This window comes from Sorex araneus, chromosome 6, assembly GCF_027595985.1.
Source record: "Sorex araneus isolate mSorAra2 chromosome 6, mSorAra2.pri, whole genome shotgun sequence".
Classification (NCBI taxonomy): domain Eukaryota; kingdom Metazoa; phylum Chordata; class Mammalia; order Eulipotyphla; family Soricidae; genus Sorex; species Sorex araneus.
Window position 1 is genome coordinate 89,546,923 of NC_073307.1, and position 18,236 is coordinate 89,565,158.

General features: G+C 40.4%; 1 protein-coding gene and 1 pseudogene across 1 annotated transcript in view; one reads left to right on the plus strand and one right to left on the minus strand.

The window, feature by feature from the left end:
* Positions 1 to 10: 10 nt before the first annotated feature.
* On the plus strand, positions 11 to 4,911 carry LOC101550770 (dnaJ homolog subfamily A member 2-like; annotated as a pseudogene).
* An 8,172-nt stretch (positions 4,912 to 13,083) lies between these two features.
* The window catches only part of LOC129405897 (basic proline-rich protein-like), a gene marked incomplete at its 3' end in the record, with an annotated part of 105,119 nt that continues 99,966 nt past the window's right edge, over positions 13,084 to 18,236 (minus strand). The window contains exon 7 of the mRNA XM_055143606.1: positions 13,084 to 13,130. Within this exon, the coding sequence (XP_054999581.1) occupies positions 13,084 to 13,130 (47 nt within the window). The remainder of the gene's footprint in view (positions 13,131 to 18,236) is intronic.

Here is an 18,236-nt window from a genome sequence, read left to right on the forward strand (position 1 = left end):
TGTCTCCCCGATGTCGGGGTGTGAGGGGCTGCACCCAGGTCCTCACACAGGCCACACAAACACTCTACACTGATAACAAAATACCTCAGACACACTAAAGGAAATCTTAGAGTCATCTCAAGTTGAAGTGATGTAGTATTAGACTCCACTTGTTGAGGAGTAATATTGAACATGAGTGTGGCTACAGAAAAGGTGGACACTTTTAGACATTCTTTTTTTTTCTTTTTGGGTCACACTTGGCAATGCACAGGGGTCACTCCTGGCTCTGCACTCAGAAATTACCCTGGCGGTTCTCAGGGGATCCTATGGGACGCTGGGAATCAAACCTGGTTTGGCCATGTGCAAGGCAAACGCCCTCCCTGCTTTGCTATGGCTCCAGCCCCTGGACATTCTTGAATTTGTCAGTTATTGAGATTAAGAGTTACGGTAGAATTTAAAAACTGGAGGAGATATGGTGATCAAATTCAACATCTAGAAGTAGGCCTTGATGGTGTTAACTGAACATGGCAGGACAAAGTTGAAAACAGAATATAGAATACCAATACATTATTCATTTGCAAAACAGTTAGAACTTGCCCTAAGGCTTATGGTAGTAAAGAGGAGGATAATGGAAGGCAGTGATGATACCATCCCTTGAATGATGGTACCACATCATATTATTTGAATAATAATGAGAAATTAGAATCAAAGAGGTAGAGACTTGATGAATACTGAGGTCTTAAGACAAAGTAGTTAAAGAACTCAAGAGTGGCTCAGGTATTTTCATACTGATAAACTCAAAATGGAGACATTCACAGAGATATATATTATAGGAAGGGTAGCAGGCTTATGCGTGAAGATGGTTAAGTTTGGGTACACTGAGTTTCAGAACCTCAAGAGGATATGCCTAGCGGGAGACATTGTTTGAATTTTGAAAAAGTGGATTTTAGAATTATTATTACATGTTGCAGATGTAACTGTTGCTACTCATGCTATCATTTGGGGAGAGGCTATCCAATGAGAGGGAGGATAAGAAATGTTACAATTGAAATAAGGATGAATAAAGAGGAACTTAAAAAGTAATTAAACTCAGGCTGGTCTGTGGAATTATGAAATAAGTGTGACCAAATTGCCAATTGACATGCTCTTCTTCAAACACAAACTTGTCCCCAACTGCTACCTGACTGCTTAGATGAAAATGCTTTCAGTCAAATCGAAAGAACCTCCCGATTGATTGGATAAAACTGCCAAAGCACAGAAACAGATGTTTGCTATTTTAACCACTAAGTGTAGAATGTTTTATAAATTTTAAAAGATAATCATTTTTTTAATAATTTATCTCTTCCCCCTACGTCAAAGTGCTGACTGCATGCTTCCCATACAGGTGCTCCTAGCTCCATCCTCAGCATCTCCTGGGGAAACCCCAAGCTCTGAGTCAATAGCCATGTGCATCATGCAGTAAGATCCCAAAACAATCAAACAAAAATTCCAGACTATTAGTATTTTACACAGCACTCTTCATGCTCTGAGGGCCATTTTATTCTTTGTATCTACAACTTTATTTCTCACAGTTCACTTAACATTATATATTCCAGTTATTTACAATTAAGTTGTCCATATTTTCCTATGCTATCTTACCTCTTTGCTATTTTAATACACATGGCTCTAAAAAACCCCTCCTTCAGGAAATCTGTCTTTGTGTTTCTCGTGCACATACTTAATTAGAGTTGAAACCAATGATTCGACAATTTTCTACTATTCACTGAAATTCTTGATATTGTGGGGAAATTTCCCTGTGGCTCTTTTCGGATTTTCTGATTTCCCCAGTGCTGACAAATAAAACTGAACAGCCATCATTGGATATTGAATGACCAAATAAATGAATGAAATATACATCCAAATATGTACAGGTAAAATATTATAAAAATTTAAATCTAAGGACCAAAGAGATAGTACAGTCAATGAATGGCTCCCTGAGTCCCACCAGGAGTGATCCCTGAAAACAGAGTGAGGAATAATTCCTGAACACTTCTGGGTATGGCCCAAATTTTTTTAATTAAAGCCAAGAATATGTATATTGCAGATGGCAGAATATGGATATCTACCTCTTTGCAACTGACTTTTACATCTATGTAGGACAAGGCATAAAGAAATAACATAAAATTTCAATAGAAAATCTTTTTTTTTTTCTTTTTTGGGTCACACCTGGCGATTCTCAGGGACTACTCCTGGCTCTGCACTCAGGAATTACTCCTGGTGGTGCTCAGGGGACACTATGGGATGCTGGGAATCAAACCAGCTTGGCCGCGTGCAAGGCAAACGCCCTACCCACTGTGCTCCAGCCCCTTCAATAGAAAATCCTGCCTGAAGTATTTTTCTCATATCCTTTTCTGCTTGGTCACCCCAAACTATGTATCTGCACTTACAAAGGCCTGAACAACACTATTAAGGGATAGACATTTGTCGTCATTTACCTAAAAGTCTAATGGAGACAATGATAACCTCTAGGTTTCACTTGACAATGCAAACATGTGCATATACTTATACTCTTTACTTTCTTCCAGTTGAGTTGGGTTCATTATTTCATGGAAGAGTAACTAAACTTGGGGCTGGAGCAATAGTACAGTGGATAGGGCATTTGCTTGCACGCAGCCGATTCCCAGCATCCCATAGGTTCCCTGAGCACGGCCAGGGGTAATTCCTGAGTGCAGAGCCAGGAGTGATCCCTGTGCATCACCGGGTGTGACCCAAAAAGCAAAAAAATAAAAAATAAAAAAAGTAACTAAACTCAAAGTACCAAGTTTCCAATGGATGCCGATTGGTTATGTTCAGCCTAAAGAAGACTTCAGCTTGCTGGTGAAATCCATTATTAAAATGCGAGTGTCAACAGGATGCTATCTCTTCAGGTAAAGAAGATATTCCATGCAAATTCAATTAGTTACTTACTGACAAAGACAATTAAAAATGACATTTTCAGCAGCAGAAGAAATAGCAAAGAGGCAAGAAGTAGTCTGTGGCAACCAGTGTTTCTTTGGGAAGGCCGAATCTTCTCTTCTAAAGCTACAAGAGAAATCAAATTAAGTTCATCAGTAATACAGTCAGGCCAGTCCTTCCTCTTTTCCCTTTCCTGTGATTGATACAAATGATATGACACTTAAGTTCCTCAATTAAGGATTCCTACTTTGAATACTTTGATCTTGAAACATTTTAATATTAAATATTCATAGCACTGTATCACTGTCTTCCCGTTGTTCATCAATTTGCTCAAGCGGGCACCAGTAACATCTCCATGGTGCGACTTGTTGTTACTGTGTTTGGCATATCAAATATGCCACGGAGAGCTTGCCAGGCTCTGCCGTGCAGGCCGGATACTTTCAGTAGCTCCTTGGGCTCTCCAAAGGGATGAAGGAATTGAACCCGGATCAGTGGCATGCAAGGCAAACACCTGCCTGCTGTGCTATCACTCCAGCCCATTAAATATTCATGTATTAAATATTCATGTTACTTATTGTAATATATTTAAATATGATGTTATAACTATATAATTAAATAGCACTGTAGCACTGTAGTACTGCTATCCTGTTGTTCATCGATTTGCTCAAGTGGGCACCAGTAACGTCTTCATTGTGAGACTTGTTACTGTTTTTGGCATATGGAATATACCACTGGTAGCTTGCCAGGCTCTGCTGCGTGGGTGGGATACTCTCAGTAGCTTGCCAGGCTCTCCTAGAGGGACAGAGGAATCGAATATGGGTCTGATGCATGCAAGACAAACCCATATATTAATTTTCGCTCGTATGTTTTGTTTATATATATTTAAATATAATTCAATTATTTCTTATTAAAATAATTTAATGTTATTGTAGACAAAGTTCATGTTCATGTAGACAAAGGCATGAAACATGGACAGAGAATTACGTTTACTGGGGAGGCCTGCCCCAGGAGTGGAACCAAGAGACATTGTTCTTTTGCTTCAGGAAAAGGAGCATGAGGTGTTTCAGAGGGATGGGAATGATTTGCACATGACATATAAGATAGGACTTGTTGAAGCACTCTGTGGATTTCAGTTCACATTTAAACACCTTGATGGACGTCAGATTGTCATAAAATACCCTCCTGGCAAAGTAATTGAACCAGGATGTGTTCATGTAGTTCGAGCTGAAGGTATGCCACAGTACCGTAATCCTTTTGAAAAAGGTGATCTTTACATAAAATTCGATGTGCAGTTTCCTGAAAACAACTGGATCAACCCAGACAAACTTTCTGAACTAGAAGATCTTCTGCCATCTAGACCAGAAGTTCCAAACATAATTGGAGAAACAGAGGAGGTAGAGCTTCAGGAATTTGATAGCACTAGGGGCTCAGAGGGTGGTCAGAGGCGTGAAGCATATAATGATAGCTCTGATGAAGAAAGCAGCAGCCATCATGGACCAGGAGTGCAATGTGCCCATCAGTAAACTCTGCAAACTGCACAGGTGGATTTTCTTTCCATGTTTGCCTGATTTGTTTTCAGCGACCCAGCTGCAGTGTCCAGTCAATTCAGATGAACTGATGGACATCTGTTGGTTTATGTGTAACTTTTAAAATTGGTATCGTATCTACAGAGTGTATAATTTAAACTAACCACAAAGCTTTACCATCTTCATTTTGACTATTCTGTAGCAGAATAAAGCACTTGAAAGGAAACAAGACTCCCTTTCACACTTGGTTATTAGGTTGCAGTCCTGATATCTGTTGATGTTTTATTCAGTTTTGTGTAGATTTTATGTTTCATATTTTAATTTCAGATCCCACATTGTAAAGTTTGTGTACAATTTGTCCTGAAGCTTTGTGTTTGGCTGCACCTGCGTAAGCTGCTACAAATAGAATAAAGAATTTCATAACCTGTATCTATCATTTAGATGCATGGAAAAAAGAGCTTTTGCACACAATGGGTTTGATCAGACTGGGAACAATGAAATAAATAACATTAGCTGTGGTTGTAAGTTTGGGGACTTTTCCTCCTCCTCCCCCCCTTTTTTTTAACATCTTGTGAAAGGTTTCTGAAACATGATAATAAAAGGAAGTGGTGTAAAAAAAATCTAATATTTTAATCCTGCAACATTTTACAAAATGACTGGATCACCATATATTATTTGATAACCTACCTTTTTACACATGGCAGCTATTTTTTATTTTTCAGATTTAAAATATTATGGAATTTCAGGGAATTTTCTTCACTTTTGCATATGTATATATGTTTGATCATACACACCACCAAAGATCTATTGCCATTCCACCGCCAGAAAGATTCTCCTACCCGCCGTTTTCCTTCATTATTCTTTTTCTATTTGCATAGTACTTTTTGATAGGCTTTATAGGCTACTAATTATCTAAATTCATTTTTCCCCCAAATTTTGTCAATCCTTATATAATGCCAGAGCAGCTAAGTCTTTAGAATCAACCCTTATTGAGACATTAAGGTATGGTTAGGTTCGTTTGATTAATAATTTATGTTAAGAATTATCCTTTTCGGGAGCTGGAGCGATAGTACAGGAGGGAGGGCATTTGCCTTGCACACGGCTGACCCGGGTTCAATCCCCCAACATCCCATATAGCCCACTAAGCACCTCCAGGAGTAATTCCTGAGTGCATGAGCCAGGTGTAAGCCCTGAGCATCATCAGGCATCACCCAAAAAGAAAAAAAAAGAATTATCCTTTTCTTGGGACAAGAGATAAAGCATGAGGGCGTGTGCTAGACCCCATGTGATTCTCTAAGTGTGAGGATCTGACACACGCTGCCTAGCAACACAATGGTCTAAGGACTGAGCACTGGACTATTTGGACACTTGACAAAGTATCACTAGAAATATTTCTCTGAGTCCCTGAGCATTGCTAGGGAGACCCCAGAAAAAAACAATCGTGTTCTCTTAGACAGAAAGAAAAAATGGTAGTGACCAGAGGATAGCAGAAAAAAGGGAGCGTGAATCAAGTGTCAAGTGTGAATCAAGTGAATCAAAGTGTCAACTATATGGTGGAAGAAGGAAACTAGATTTTTCAAAGTGGTTCTAGCAGATGCTGAGTTGTAATGCTATAGACTGCAAGCCTATGGAACGTCACAAACCCTATCTTCTTTAAACTGTATGTTGCAACTCAGCTGAGGTCACATAAATAATACGATCTTCATGGAAAAAAATTAGCAGTAGTAAGATGTCTTTGAAATTGTAATGACCCCAAATTAATTCAAAAGCAATCACATAATGAAGCTGAGGTCTTCCTGGCAACTCACACCCACATTGCATTCTCCAGTGGACAAGTTTTAAAAGACCTGTTATAAAGCAATATTACTTTGATGAAAGAAACAATTTGGCTGGAAAAAAACACAAAGGGCTGAGTGTATGCCTTGCATGCTGGAGACCCATGTTACCTCCCTGACAACACATGATCTCCTAAACATCATGGGGAGAGGCTCCCCTCACGGACCCGGGAGGAGCCCCTGAGTAGCTCGGGTGTGGCCCCCAAGCGAAAGATAAATTAATTTTCTCAATGCTATGATATATTCCCAAGTAAGGAGGGGCGCCCTCAGTAATATATAATATGATTTCAATGTTACAAAAGAAATTCTTACATTTGCTTACATCTGCAGTTATATCCATTAAAATCTAAATTACTAGTATCTCTAGATGATAATAATATAATTCAAATTCTGTGTGCCTTTTGTTCTATAATGAGCACTTCAATGTATACTAAAGTTTATATGCAGTTTTTGTTAGAGGAAGAAGAAATTTTCCTGAGAATTCTTCATATTTCCACAAGTTTTTGGAAAACTGAGCAATCATAATCACATACATATATAGTGTTTCTTAGCTTTTTATACACATATGGTATATTCTTTCTGTTTTCCTCTATGTGTAAGATATATTACATGCTACTCAAATATCTTGCTTACTCCCTAAAACTATATTTAATCTATCTTGGTATTAGTGTTAAATGAATTTTTGGGGTGAGGCCAGAAAAATAGTACAGGAGATAAGCCCCAACAGGAGAAATTCCTAAATAGAGACAAGAGTAACTCCTGAGCATTGTCAGGTGTGGCCCCTTGATCACTTCCTTTCCCCCCAAAAAAACAATTTTATGATGACAGAGATATTTCCCTTAAAATGTAATGAACTGTTTTTGTAAGACTTTCCTGAATTTAACATGTGGTGGTCTTTTGTTATCCCTGAGTCTACAACTATAAATAAACACACACGGTCCTGCAAAACTCTTCCTCTCTAACCAATCAAAGAATGGAACCCATTCATTCATTCATCAATGGTCCTGTCCTGGGCTGATGGTTACAAGAGCGGAACACAGATCTCCTGACTGTAGACTCCCTCAACCCCACAAGGCAGAACAACGCTGAATTTAACAGCACTCACATTTTGCATGACTGGGTGCTCTGGTGAGGATTAGTTCCTCACTCCTCACTTTTGGGGGAGTCACACCTCTTCCTGCTTCGTATTAAACAATTCAAGCTACTAACACTTGCATTTCCCAACTCCATCCAATAGAAAAAAAATTGCAACTTATGTCACCTACGCATATGTGACACTCTTTCGTTCCCATCATTCATCTCATTATGCACTCGCAGAAAACGTTTCTTACCTGCAGGAGCCTGTGATGGGGCAGCAAAGGACTGGAGTTCATTTATGAATCTCATTTCCCTGCACTTGCTCTCTGTTATCATATTGAGAAAAGACGCTCTGCTCTCTTCACACCAGCCTTCTCATCACTCTGAGAACAACTCAAAGCAGCGCTGCAGGACCACCGCGGTCCGACCAATCTCACTGGCTCAGAGGAATCTCCTGAGAGCTAAAACTCTCAGCCAGAGGTTTGATCCCCAAGACCAACACAGCAAAAATCAAGGACCTTAAACTAAGAAGAAAAAAATGCAACAAAAATAGGAACTTGGAAACAGAATTTATGGGAAGGAAAGAAAAGAGGAAGTTTTTCTTTTGTGAGTCACACATATTCCCCACAGTGGCCCGGGCATGGCTTGGGCACTGGTGGAGATGGGGTGCAGTGGCCAGTGGGGTGTCCACCACTTCCCTGACAACGCTTGGGGTCCACAGGCCTGTCCCAGGTGGGACCCTCTGCTCGCCCTCCTGGAGGTGTGCTACTTAACATTAAACAAATCTACCATAGAGTATCTGCTATGTAAAAAAATGTAAGTAAATGTGATCAATTAAAATAAAATTGATCTTTGGTACTTTATTCACTGTGGTACCACGAGTATACTTTCATTTAAATTGTTATTGATAGTATCTGAGATAGTAGTTGTTTAAATAGTTTCCCTTTTGGGTAGAACCGTGGTAAGAATCTACTTAAGTGGATTTGAGTTCTTTTTTACAGAATAAGTAGTCACCCGCAAATATAGTGATGAAAACAAGTATTGGCTGGGAAGCGTACACTGGTGGCGGGATGGGTGTTGGAACATTATATGACTGAAACCCAATCATGAACAGCTTTGTAAGGGTTTATCTCACAGTGATTGAATTTTTCATTATTTTAATAAAATAAATTTTTCCAAAAAACATCATTGTCATATGTAGCTAGAATAATGAGGAATCTTTCATTTGACACATACAAAAGAACCCTAAGGACATTTTATTACTATGAATAGTAAAGTAGGATTTTAAAAATGCAATTTTCCCCCATTTTACCTAGGAATAAAAGATTTCTAACTTGTATTTTTAAAAAAACTGTTTGAGACAGAGTACTAGTACATAGGGTAGGGCTTTTTGCCTGGCACACAGGTTGGATCCCGGGAATCCCATATAGTCCCCTGACCACCTCAGGAATAATTCCTGAGTGCAGAACCAGGAGTAACCCCTGAGTGTCTGGGGGTGTGGCCCCGAAAGTCCAAAAAGTAAAATTTTAAGAATAAATAAAAAGAACTATAGCTTTATTTTTTAAGTTCGATTGAAATTCAACAGATGCTTCTTCACTTAAATATCGCTTTTAGACACAAGGTTCGCATAGTCAGTTATATGAATGGACTTTTAGAGTGGCTCTAGAGAAAATGAAAATCACATTCATAAAAAGCAAGGCAGAACAAAGAGAGTTGTAGGATTGACGAACATCACTATCTCTATTTCACTGCCATTCATGCTCGCTATCCATTTCCTCAAAGAAATTACTCCCAGATGTTTTTTTTTTATTCCACCCCAAGTCTCAGGTGGAACTTTGGTTGTTTCCAGATTTTGGCTATTGTGAACAGTGCTGCAATGAACATAAAGGGACAGATGTCATCTCTACTGTGCTTGTTTGCATCCTCGGGATATATTCTCAGAAGTGGTATTGCGGGTCATATGGAAGTTCAATTTCTAGTGTTTGAAAGACTGTCCATGTTGTTTTCCAGAAAGGCTGGACCAGTCGGCCATCCAACCAACAGTGAAAGAGCATCCCTTTCTCCCCACATCCAGGCCAGCACTGGTTGCTTTTGTTCTTTTGAATGTGTGCCAGTCTCTGTGGTGTGAGATGATATCTCACAATTGTTTTGATTTGAATCTCCCTGATGACTAGCGAGGTGGAGCATTTTTTCATGTGCCTTTGGAACATTTGTATTTCCTTTTTGAGAAAACTTATGTTCATTTCTTCTCCCCATTTTTTGATGCGGTTGTAGATCTTTTTTCTTGTACAATTCTACTACTGTCTTGTATATCCTGGATATTAATCCCTTATCAGATGGGTATTGGGTAAATATACTCTCTCTTCTGTGGGCTCTGTCTGTATTTTGATCACTTTCTTTTGAAGTGCAAAAACTTCTTAGTTTGATATAGTCCCATTTGTTTATGTTTGCTTCCACTTGCATGATCAGTGCTGTTTTATCCTTAAAGATTAAAGACCTCAATATCAGACATGAATCTGTAAGGTACATGGAGGAATATGTAGGCAGAACCTCCCATGACATTGACGCTAAGTGACCAGTCTTTAGATGAATTGAAAAACAGGATGACAAGCGTAATTTCTTGGTTGCATCAAGCACATAGCCTCAAGAGGTCCACAGGATGACCACAGTGAGAATGAGATTCATCATGATCAATTACAATGATCACAATAGGCAATACATTATAGGTTTTACTATAAATAAAAGGTTTGCTCAGACCCTATGGCGACTGACTCTGAGATAGCAACACTCCCAGAATCAAAGATCACCCTCCTCCCCAGCCGGAGGACAGGACTCATAACCCACCTGGAAAGCTACAAGGCTCCATTCCATGCTTTGTCACATCAGGACCCCGTACAGATGACAGAAGGCCAGGTTCAACACATCCCGCTGGTGTTTGCACCTTTTCCCACCCAAGACACTTAAAAACCCCTTTAGTTTTTAAGCGTCAAAGTTCTAATCCAGCCAGTCCAGGGGCCAATGTAGAGTCCATCCAGGAACGCATCCCAATAAATTTCTATTCCTTCCCTTTTACTGTCTCTGTCCCTATATCTGCAACAAACAGGGCCCCACTAGTGTTTGCACCTTTTCCCACCCAAGACAATGGGAATACCCAGAGTCCCTTGGTAGCAAACACGGGTTCTCAAAAGAGTTCTAGAGCTTTCTGTGCCTGGGCCACAGCCTGAGTACCTGGTTCTTACCAGGTGATCTGGAGGAGAGAGACAATTAAAATATAAATGTTCTTCATCTGATTATTCTAAATTCCACATGTAAATGCAATGTTTTAAAGGAGGGATGCTCAAATCAGCGTTAGACCCAGTGCACAGGGAGGAGAAAGACTGGAGGGGAGAGAGAGAAAGAGACAGATCGGGGGATTAAGGTACAAAGGTGGTGGTAAGGAATGATAGAGCCCAATATCCAAACCACGGGGTTAACCAAACTGAAATCAAGACTGCAACAACCAAACTTGACAAAGTGCCTGACAAGAGGGCTGACTGAGGGGTGGGGAGAGGGTTTGGGAGGGAACCTGGACACATTGGTGGAGGAAAGAGAGAAGCTGGCACTGGTGGTGGGATGGGTGATATAATACTGGATGTCTAAAGCTCAACTATGCGTAACTTTGTAAATCACACCGCTTTTATAAAATAAGTGAAGGAAAAAGAAAGGTATTATTCAAAAACTTGATTGCCACCATCCAAAAAAAAAAAGGCCTGGGCTCTCCACCGAGATTCGACCCAGATGGCCACATGTTTATGCAGCCACTCTGATGTTGATCGACCACGATCCGGAGGTCAGCTAGACTACTTTGGGTACCAGCAGCTGCTTGCAGCAATGTCTCTAGACTGTGAACTAAGCCATAGCCCCATGCTGCCCCAAGAAGGGAAATGATGCAATTTCTAACATAATTCTCCCTGGACTTAGTTACTAAAATGCAGAAACCCCAAAGAGACTTCATATCTCTTCATTCTCAGCAATGGAAAATGAATTATCAAATGCTTTCTTGTCAGCGGGGCTGTTTTTTGAGGGGAAACTCCAACAACAATAGTGAGTTTTGTGTTGAAATATGGAATGTATTCAAGGTAAAGAGAAAGTGAAGTGAAATTTATCAGCTACGCTGGCAGGGGGTGGGGTGTGGGTGGGAGGTATACTGGGGTTTTTGGTGGTGAAATATGGGAACTGGTGAAGGGACAGGTGTTCGAGCATTGTGTAACTGAGACATAAGCCTGAAAACTTTGTAACTTTCCACATGGTGATTCAATAAAATAAATATTTTTTTTTTAAAAAAAGGGCCTGGTTTCTGTTGCCTTGGGAGTAGAAACTGTTCGGGTTTTAAAAGTCTTCATTGGCTTTTCCTGCCTGCTCTAGGGCCCTCACAGTGAGGCCAACCAATGTCAGAACCCCCTATTCCACCCCAGAAAAGATTTACATTTTATCTGTCTTCATAACTGATAGCTAAAAGTAGCATACTCTAAATTAGGACTAAAATAATATCAAAATACCTGAGGAATACTATTCTGTTCATCACCCAAAAATATGATTACATATAAAATCTACTAGGTCAAAACTAATGGTAGTCTTCCATTAACGTGCATTATTTTTCAAATATTAGATAATGTTATTTCAGTTAAGAATGACCAATCTTGGAGCTGGAACGATAGCACAGCAGGTAGGCCGTTTGCCTTGCACGCAGCCTACCCAGGTTCGATTCCCAGAATCCCATATGGTCCCCTGAGTTCCGCCAGGAGTGGTTCCTAAGTGCGGAGCCAGGAGTAACTCCTGTGCATTGCCGGGTGTGACCCCCCCCAAAAAAAATGAATGACCTATCTAGCTCAGAAAAGCCAAAATCAACACTTGGGATTATTTTGTTGATCATTCCATAAGGAGAGCATTGGAGATAGAAAGCCACATACTGTATCATAGCTGACCCCTGAGAAATTATACAAAAATTAAGAGACTCAGGTTCCCTCTAATTGTCAATGAGAAGATTTTCCAATATGTGCATTCACTGGGTAATGTTCTGTAATTGTTGCTTTTTATGAACGAATAAATGAAGAAATAGGTACACTGATTCATCATAAGTGGTAGACTGCTGAAAGCTTCTTTGTTGATCTCTAATAAGACATGCACAAAAGCAGATTAGCTCTCTCTGTAATGACCAAGGACAACTCTAACACAGGATCATGGAGAATGTTCCATTCATAAGTAAATCTTCAACATCTCACAAACTGAATGCTGAAGCAAATCACAAGGGGCATCATTCCAGCCCCATTGGTGATGAAAATTTAACATTACACAGTGTTCATTGCCATTACTGGGTTCACCTGGGTGCCAGAACCTGGAAAAGGAGAACAAGGCAGGTATGTTTCTCAAACTGTCTTTGAAGAGAGACAGTGAATCAGGGGCTGTCATAGAGCGTTATGGAGCTCAGGTCAGAAACACATAAATCATTGCTTCCCCTCTCCTCACACAAGGCCCAACCATCTGTTGCTGACATTTCCCCTAATGATGGTGCTGCCATCCCCAGAGCTGCCCCAACCCATTGTGTCAGACACCCTCCCTACAGACCGGCCTCTCTCTGTGCATGCTTGTGTCCTGACACATGGGCTCTCTTTAGTGATCAAAAAATGTTATCCTGGCCATACAGATAGTATAGGATTTTTTTATGAAGAAGAAGAAGAAGAAGGAGGAGGAGGAGGAGGAAGAGGAGGAGGAGGAGGAGGAGGAGGAGGAGGAGGAGGAGAAATAAGAAGAAGGAGAAGGAGAGAAATAGGAAGGAAGAAGAAGGAGAAGGAGGAAGAGAAGGAGAGAAGGAAAAGGAGGAGGAGGAGGAGAAGGAGAAGGAAAAGGAGGAAAAAGAGAAGGAGGAGAAGAGAAGGAGAAGAAGAAGGAGGAGGAAGAGAAGGAGGAGGAGGAAAAAGAGAAGGAGAAAAAGGAGAAGGAGGAGGAGAAAAAAAGAGAGAGAAGGAGAGAAGAAGGAGAAGAAGAAGAAGAAGAAGAAGAAGAAGAAGAAGAAGAAGAAGAATTAGAAGAAGAAGAAGAAGAAGAAGAAGAAGAAGAAGAAGAAGAAGAAGAAGAAGAAGAAGAAGAAGAAGAAGAAGAAGAAGAAGAAGAAGAAGAAGAAGAAGAAGAAGAAGAAGAAGAAGAAGAAGAAGAAGAAGAAGAAGAAGAAGAAGAAGAAGAAGAAGAAGAAGAAGAAGAAGAAGAAGAAGAAGAAGAAGAAGAAGAAGAAGAAGAAGAAGAAGAAGAAGAAGAAGAAGAAGAAGAGAAGAAGAAGAAGAAGAAGATGCAGCAGCAGCAGCAGCAGCTCTGCTATGTGGATTTTCCAGGATTATACAAATTTGGCTATGGGCTACCTCCCCCTATTCCACTGTAGTTCTGAGGCCCTGGAAGTCAGAAACACATGCGCCAAAGCTGCCACCCACTTAAAAGTTTAACTCCAGCTGTATCACCCCATCAGAAATTGTGGATCTGGAAGCATTTGCCAGTGTGCAACACCTCAAACTTTATAACACTATAAACCAAGAGGAGCATACCAGATTACATGGATGTAATGTAGGAGGCAACAAATCTTGATTAATAAAATATTAACCTGGCCCAACATAATATTTAAAAAAAATATTAACCTGAATCAACATCTTAGTAATCTCATACAAGAAATTATGGCTCCAGGTGAAATACAACAATCATTACTAGCTCTCTTCTAAGGAAATATTTTATAATCATTCTGTTAGCAAAATATTGAAAACAAATAATATATAATAAATTATTGAGAGTCTGATATGAGGCTGAAGGGGTGTTGGAAAAGTCGGAGACAACGGTGGAAGGAAGGTGTAAGGTGGTGGTATTAGTGTTGGAATATTGAGTGCCTGTAAAACAAATCATCATGAACAACTTTGTATACCATGGTGTTTATATAAAGTTCAAGGGGAAAACAACAATTTTTCAAAATAAATGAAATTACGTTTCTTAGCATAACTATCTCTGATTCTATGGCTGTTATCTAATATCATTGGATCTTATTCTGTTCTTAAACTAAAAAACATTGAACTGGGTCTCTCCCTGTACATTTCACATTATTCCTGAGTCTCTAAGATATTAACTTACTAAATTCTACTAAAGGCTCTAGGAGTTGGGTTTTTTGTTTTTGTTTTTTGTTTTCCTTTTTGGATCACACCCAGCATTACTCAGGGGTTACTCCTAGCTCTTCACTCAGGAATTACTCCTAGAAGTGCTTGGAGAACCATAAGGCCTGCTACAGGTAGATACGGGGAGAAGGGGAAGTGTGTGCACGGCAAAGACACTACCTGCTGTACTATCTCTATGGGCTAAGATAGTTTTTCACCTACATAATATAAGATATGTTAGGACTATCAGCATTTAGCTCTTTGCTTTATGGCAGGGCTTACATTTTAAGAATGGCTATGATTTTTCTTGACATGAGTTTTATTATCTTGAATATGCAAGTTTCACAAGCACAGCCTTTCATATCAAATAAACTTGGATTGGAAGAAAATCACTGCCACTACAGAAAACTTTTCCTGAGTTATCTAAACTCTTTAAATTCAGTGCCCTCATTTCTACAGAGAAAGAGAAAATGATGGTCTATAGACTTCTTGAGGTGATTAGTAGCAGAACGCAAATTAAAACATGCAAACGAATGTCCAGAATTTATGGTTGAGCTACATTATTTTAAAGCTGCTATTTGAAGCACCCTAAAGTCCCGACAGTCTGCAGGACTCAGGATCCCCTTACCAAATTCAATACTCACGTGACACTTTGATTGTATGGGGTCTCATTAACCCATTCCCAGTGACCATTCTTCAGATCCGACAGCCCCAAATAATAATAATAACCTCTAATCACTTTCTTGTTAATAAACTCCTAGGAAAGAATAGAAGTGAGTTAGAGCTTAAAACCTTCACTTAGATTTCATTTCTTCATAGCTATGGGGAAAAGAGAAAACCAAAATGAAAGGGTCCATGTAAAGGCACCCAGGGTCCGGCCCAGAGGTCTAGGTCTTCTGTGACTGAACAAAATAGGATCAAAGGCATCTCTTGGGAAGATGGTGTTTATCTCAGGTGTTCAGGACTCTACAAACACCCACAGACAGAGCAGCTTATAAATGACTGAAATAGCACAGTGATGTCCCAGATCAGAAGAACAGTATGATCAGGAAAATACCCCCTTTACTCTTCAAAATCGCTCTCATAGTGAGCTTATATGGAGAGAAGGGAAAGAAGTATGAGGGGTCCCCTTTCTAAGAACATTAATGAAGGCCATTCATGAAGGCTCCTGTCTCACACCTAAGCATCCCCCACTGACACAATTTTCTTTGGCGATTAGGATTTTAATTTAGGAATTCAGAACGGAGTCGATTAGAGAACTGCAGTGTCCAAAACATAGAGCAAGGATTTCTGTCCGTGCTCACAAAGACACTCACCCCCACATCATCAATAGGAGATGGGAGTCTTCAAAGCACTGGAGAAGAAATTTTTCATGCGAATTCTTTTTCCTTTGATAACTCTTAAATTAGTAAACTTCATCATTGTTTATTCCTTTCCTATTTCACTAATGGGTTCTCACAGTTGATCATGTGTTGTATATTTCTTCTTTCTGCTTCTTGTTGTGGCAGTTGTTGTCATTTTATTAGTGCTTGGAGACCATAAGAGCCAGACCTCCACTCACCAGCAGTTCTTAATTGGCTACAAATGCTGAAGGTCGAGCTTAGGGCTGATGCACCAATAGCAGATCGGCTGCCAGTAGCCAGTAGATTAACCTCTCTGCTGGGACCCATCTCCAGTAACAGGGCCAGAAATAGCCCCGTTGAAACAGTAAACTTTATAAAATGAATCTAGGTTCATAAAATTAACTGATAGTTCAAGTTCAAATATACCCATTTTTCCACTCAAGCCTCAACAAAATACTCTCAATTTCCCACAATATTACTGCGGAGTGCAAGAGGAGGATTTAAATGGAACCAGAAGAAGGTGTAGGATGCAAAGACTTAGATGTTCAATCCCATCTATTTTATCCAAAGCCTTGTGCCTCGGCAGCAACACCCCTGATCCTGAGAACTTTCTCCCAAGGAGGAGGGGGACAGAGCTGGCAGGACCGTGACTCCAACGTTGACCGGAAAGTACCTGCTCCTCCTTGCTGTCGACCACCAGCAGATGCGCCTGCATCCCCGCACAGTGCTTCTCACTGTCAGTCCAGTTTTTTATCTCAGAAGTAAAAAAGTAGCAATTTGAACCAAATGGCTTCCAATTCTTTGGGCAGCAGCTCCAGGATTTCCCTGTGTTGATACTTTGCCATATTAGTACAATATGGGACAAGAGATGTTTTTATTGTTTTGGGATCACACCCAGCAGGGTTCAGGGGCTACTCCTGCCTCTATGCTCAGGAGTGAGCCTTGATGGTCGTCAGGGGGTCATATTTGGTGCCAGAAATAAAACCATGGTTAAACACATACAAGACTAGTGCCATAACCCCTTGGCCAAAGACAAGGGATTTTAAGGATGTGTGCTGTTAAAAATTAAAGAGCAAAAGAGATCTTGTGGAATCACGATGTCCATGCTCACCGAATAGTAAACAGGATCCGTCCCCATCATGCCTCATGTAGGTCAAACCCGCCTGCATCAGGCAATAACAGGCATATCCTATTTTCCTGCCTATGTGCAGTCAGGAAAGATAGCTAGAACAAAAATATTTTTCAATATCCCCAACTTTGGAGCTGGAGAAAGAATCCAGTGGGCAGGGTGCTTGCCTGTACATGGCAGATCAAAATTCAATATCCAGTTCCACAAATGGTCCCTGGGCCTCACCTGGAGTGATTTCAAAGTATAGTGCCAGGATTAGCCCTTAGAACCACAAAATGTATGTGAGAGGGACCTTTAAAAAAAGACTCAGTATCTCAGAAGAAAATGGAAAATGTTCTGTTTTCAATGGAGAATTTTTCTTTATAATAAGAATCTCTAGATTCTCAAAAATGGACATGGCTTAAATTGTGTTCCCCTAAAACTCATATGCTGGAACTTTGAACTGCCAGGAACCAAAGCCTGGGAATGGCCTGAAACTTATGCCTGGGCACCAATATGTCAGTACAAACTGACCTGTAACTAGGAACAACCGCTTCTTGGAAAAGGTTGCAGAACAATGCCCAGGGAAACTGCCACCAGGGCCCACATCCAGTTTCATTTAACGTTTGCATTCTTTGCTATTCTCCCATTCTGCCCACTTCCTCTTATGATCAATTATAAAAGACTAGCTTAGGAGAAATAAAGTTGGAGCTTGCTCCCATTCTTGTGTCTGTCTGTGTCTGTCTCTTTCTTCTTGTGTCTGTCTCCTTTTCACTCTCGCACCTTCTCCAGGTTACCCACCTTGAACAAGTCCCGCGGGACGAGACAGTGAACCTCAGTGAGATTAGATCTAGAAGAAAAGCCTTTTAGAAAATAAGTTTGGTTAAGTTGAGTCATGAGAGTAGGACCCTTTAACCCAGTAAAACTTTTGACCCTTCAAAAAAGAGGAAGATAGATCTGAAATGTCTCTCCCTCTCTCTCCCACCCTCTCTCCCTCTCTCCATCTCTCCTTCGTCCTCCTCTCTTTCTATGCTCTCTTTCTCCCTCTTCACTTCCTTCTCTCTCCTCCTGTCCCTCTCACCCTCTTTCCTTCTTCTCGCTCCCTGCCCTATGTAAAGATGAGAAGTCATTTGAGGTCACAGCAAGGAAACAGCTATCTGTGAGCCTGAGACACCTTCCTCAACAGAAACCAATCTTTGTTGGTACCGGACCTCGGCCCTCCTGCCTCTGGGTATAGAAGAAAGGAAATATCTATTGTTTAGGGTGCTCAG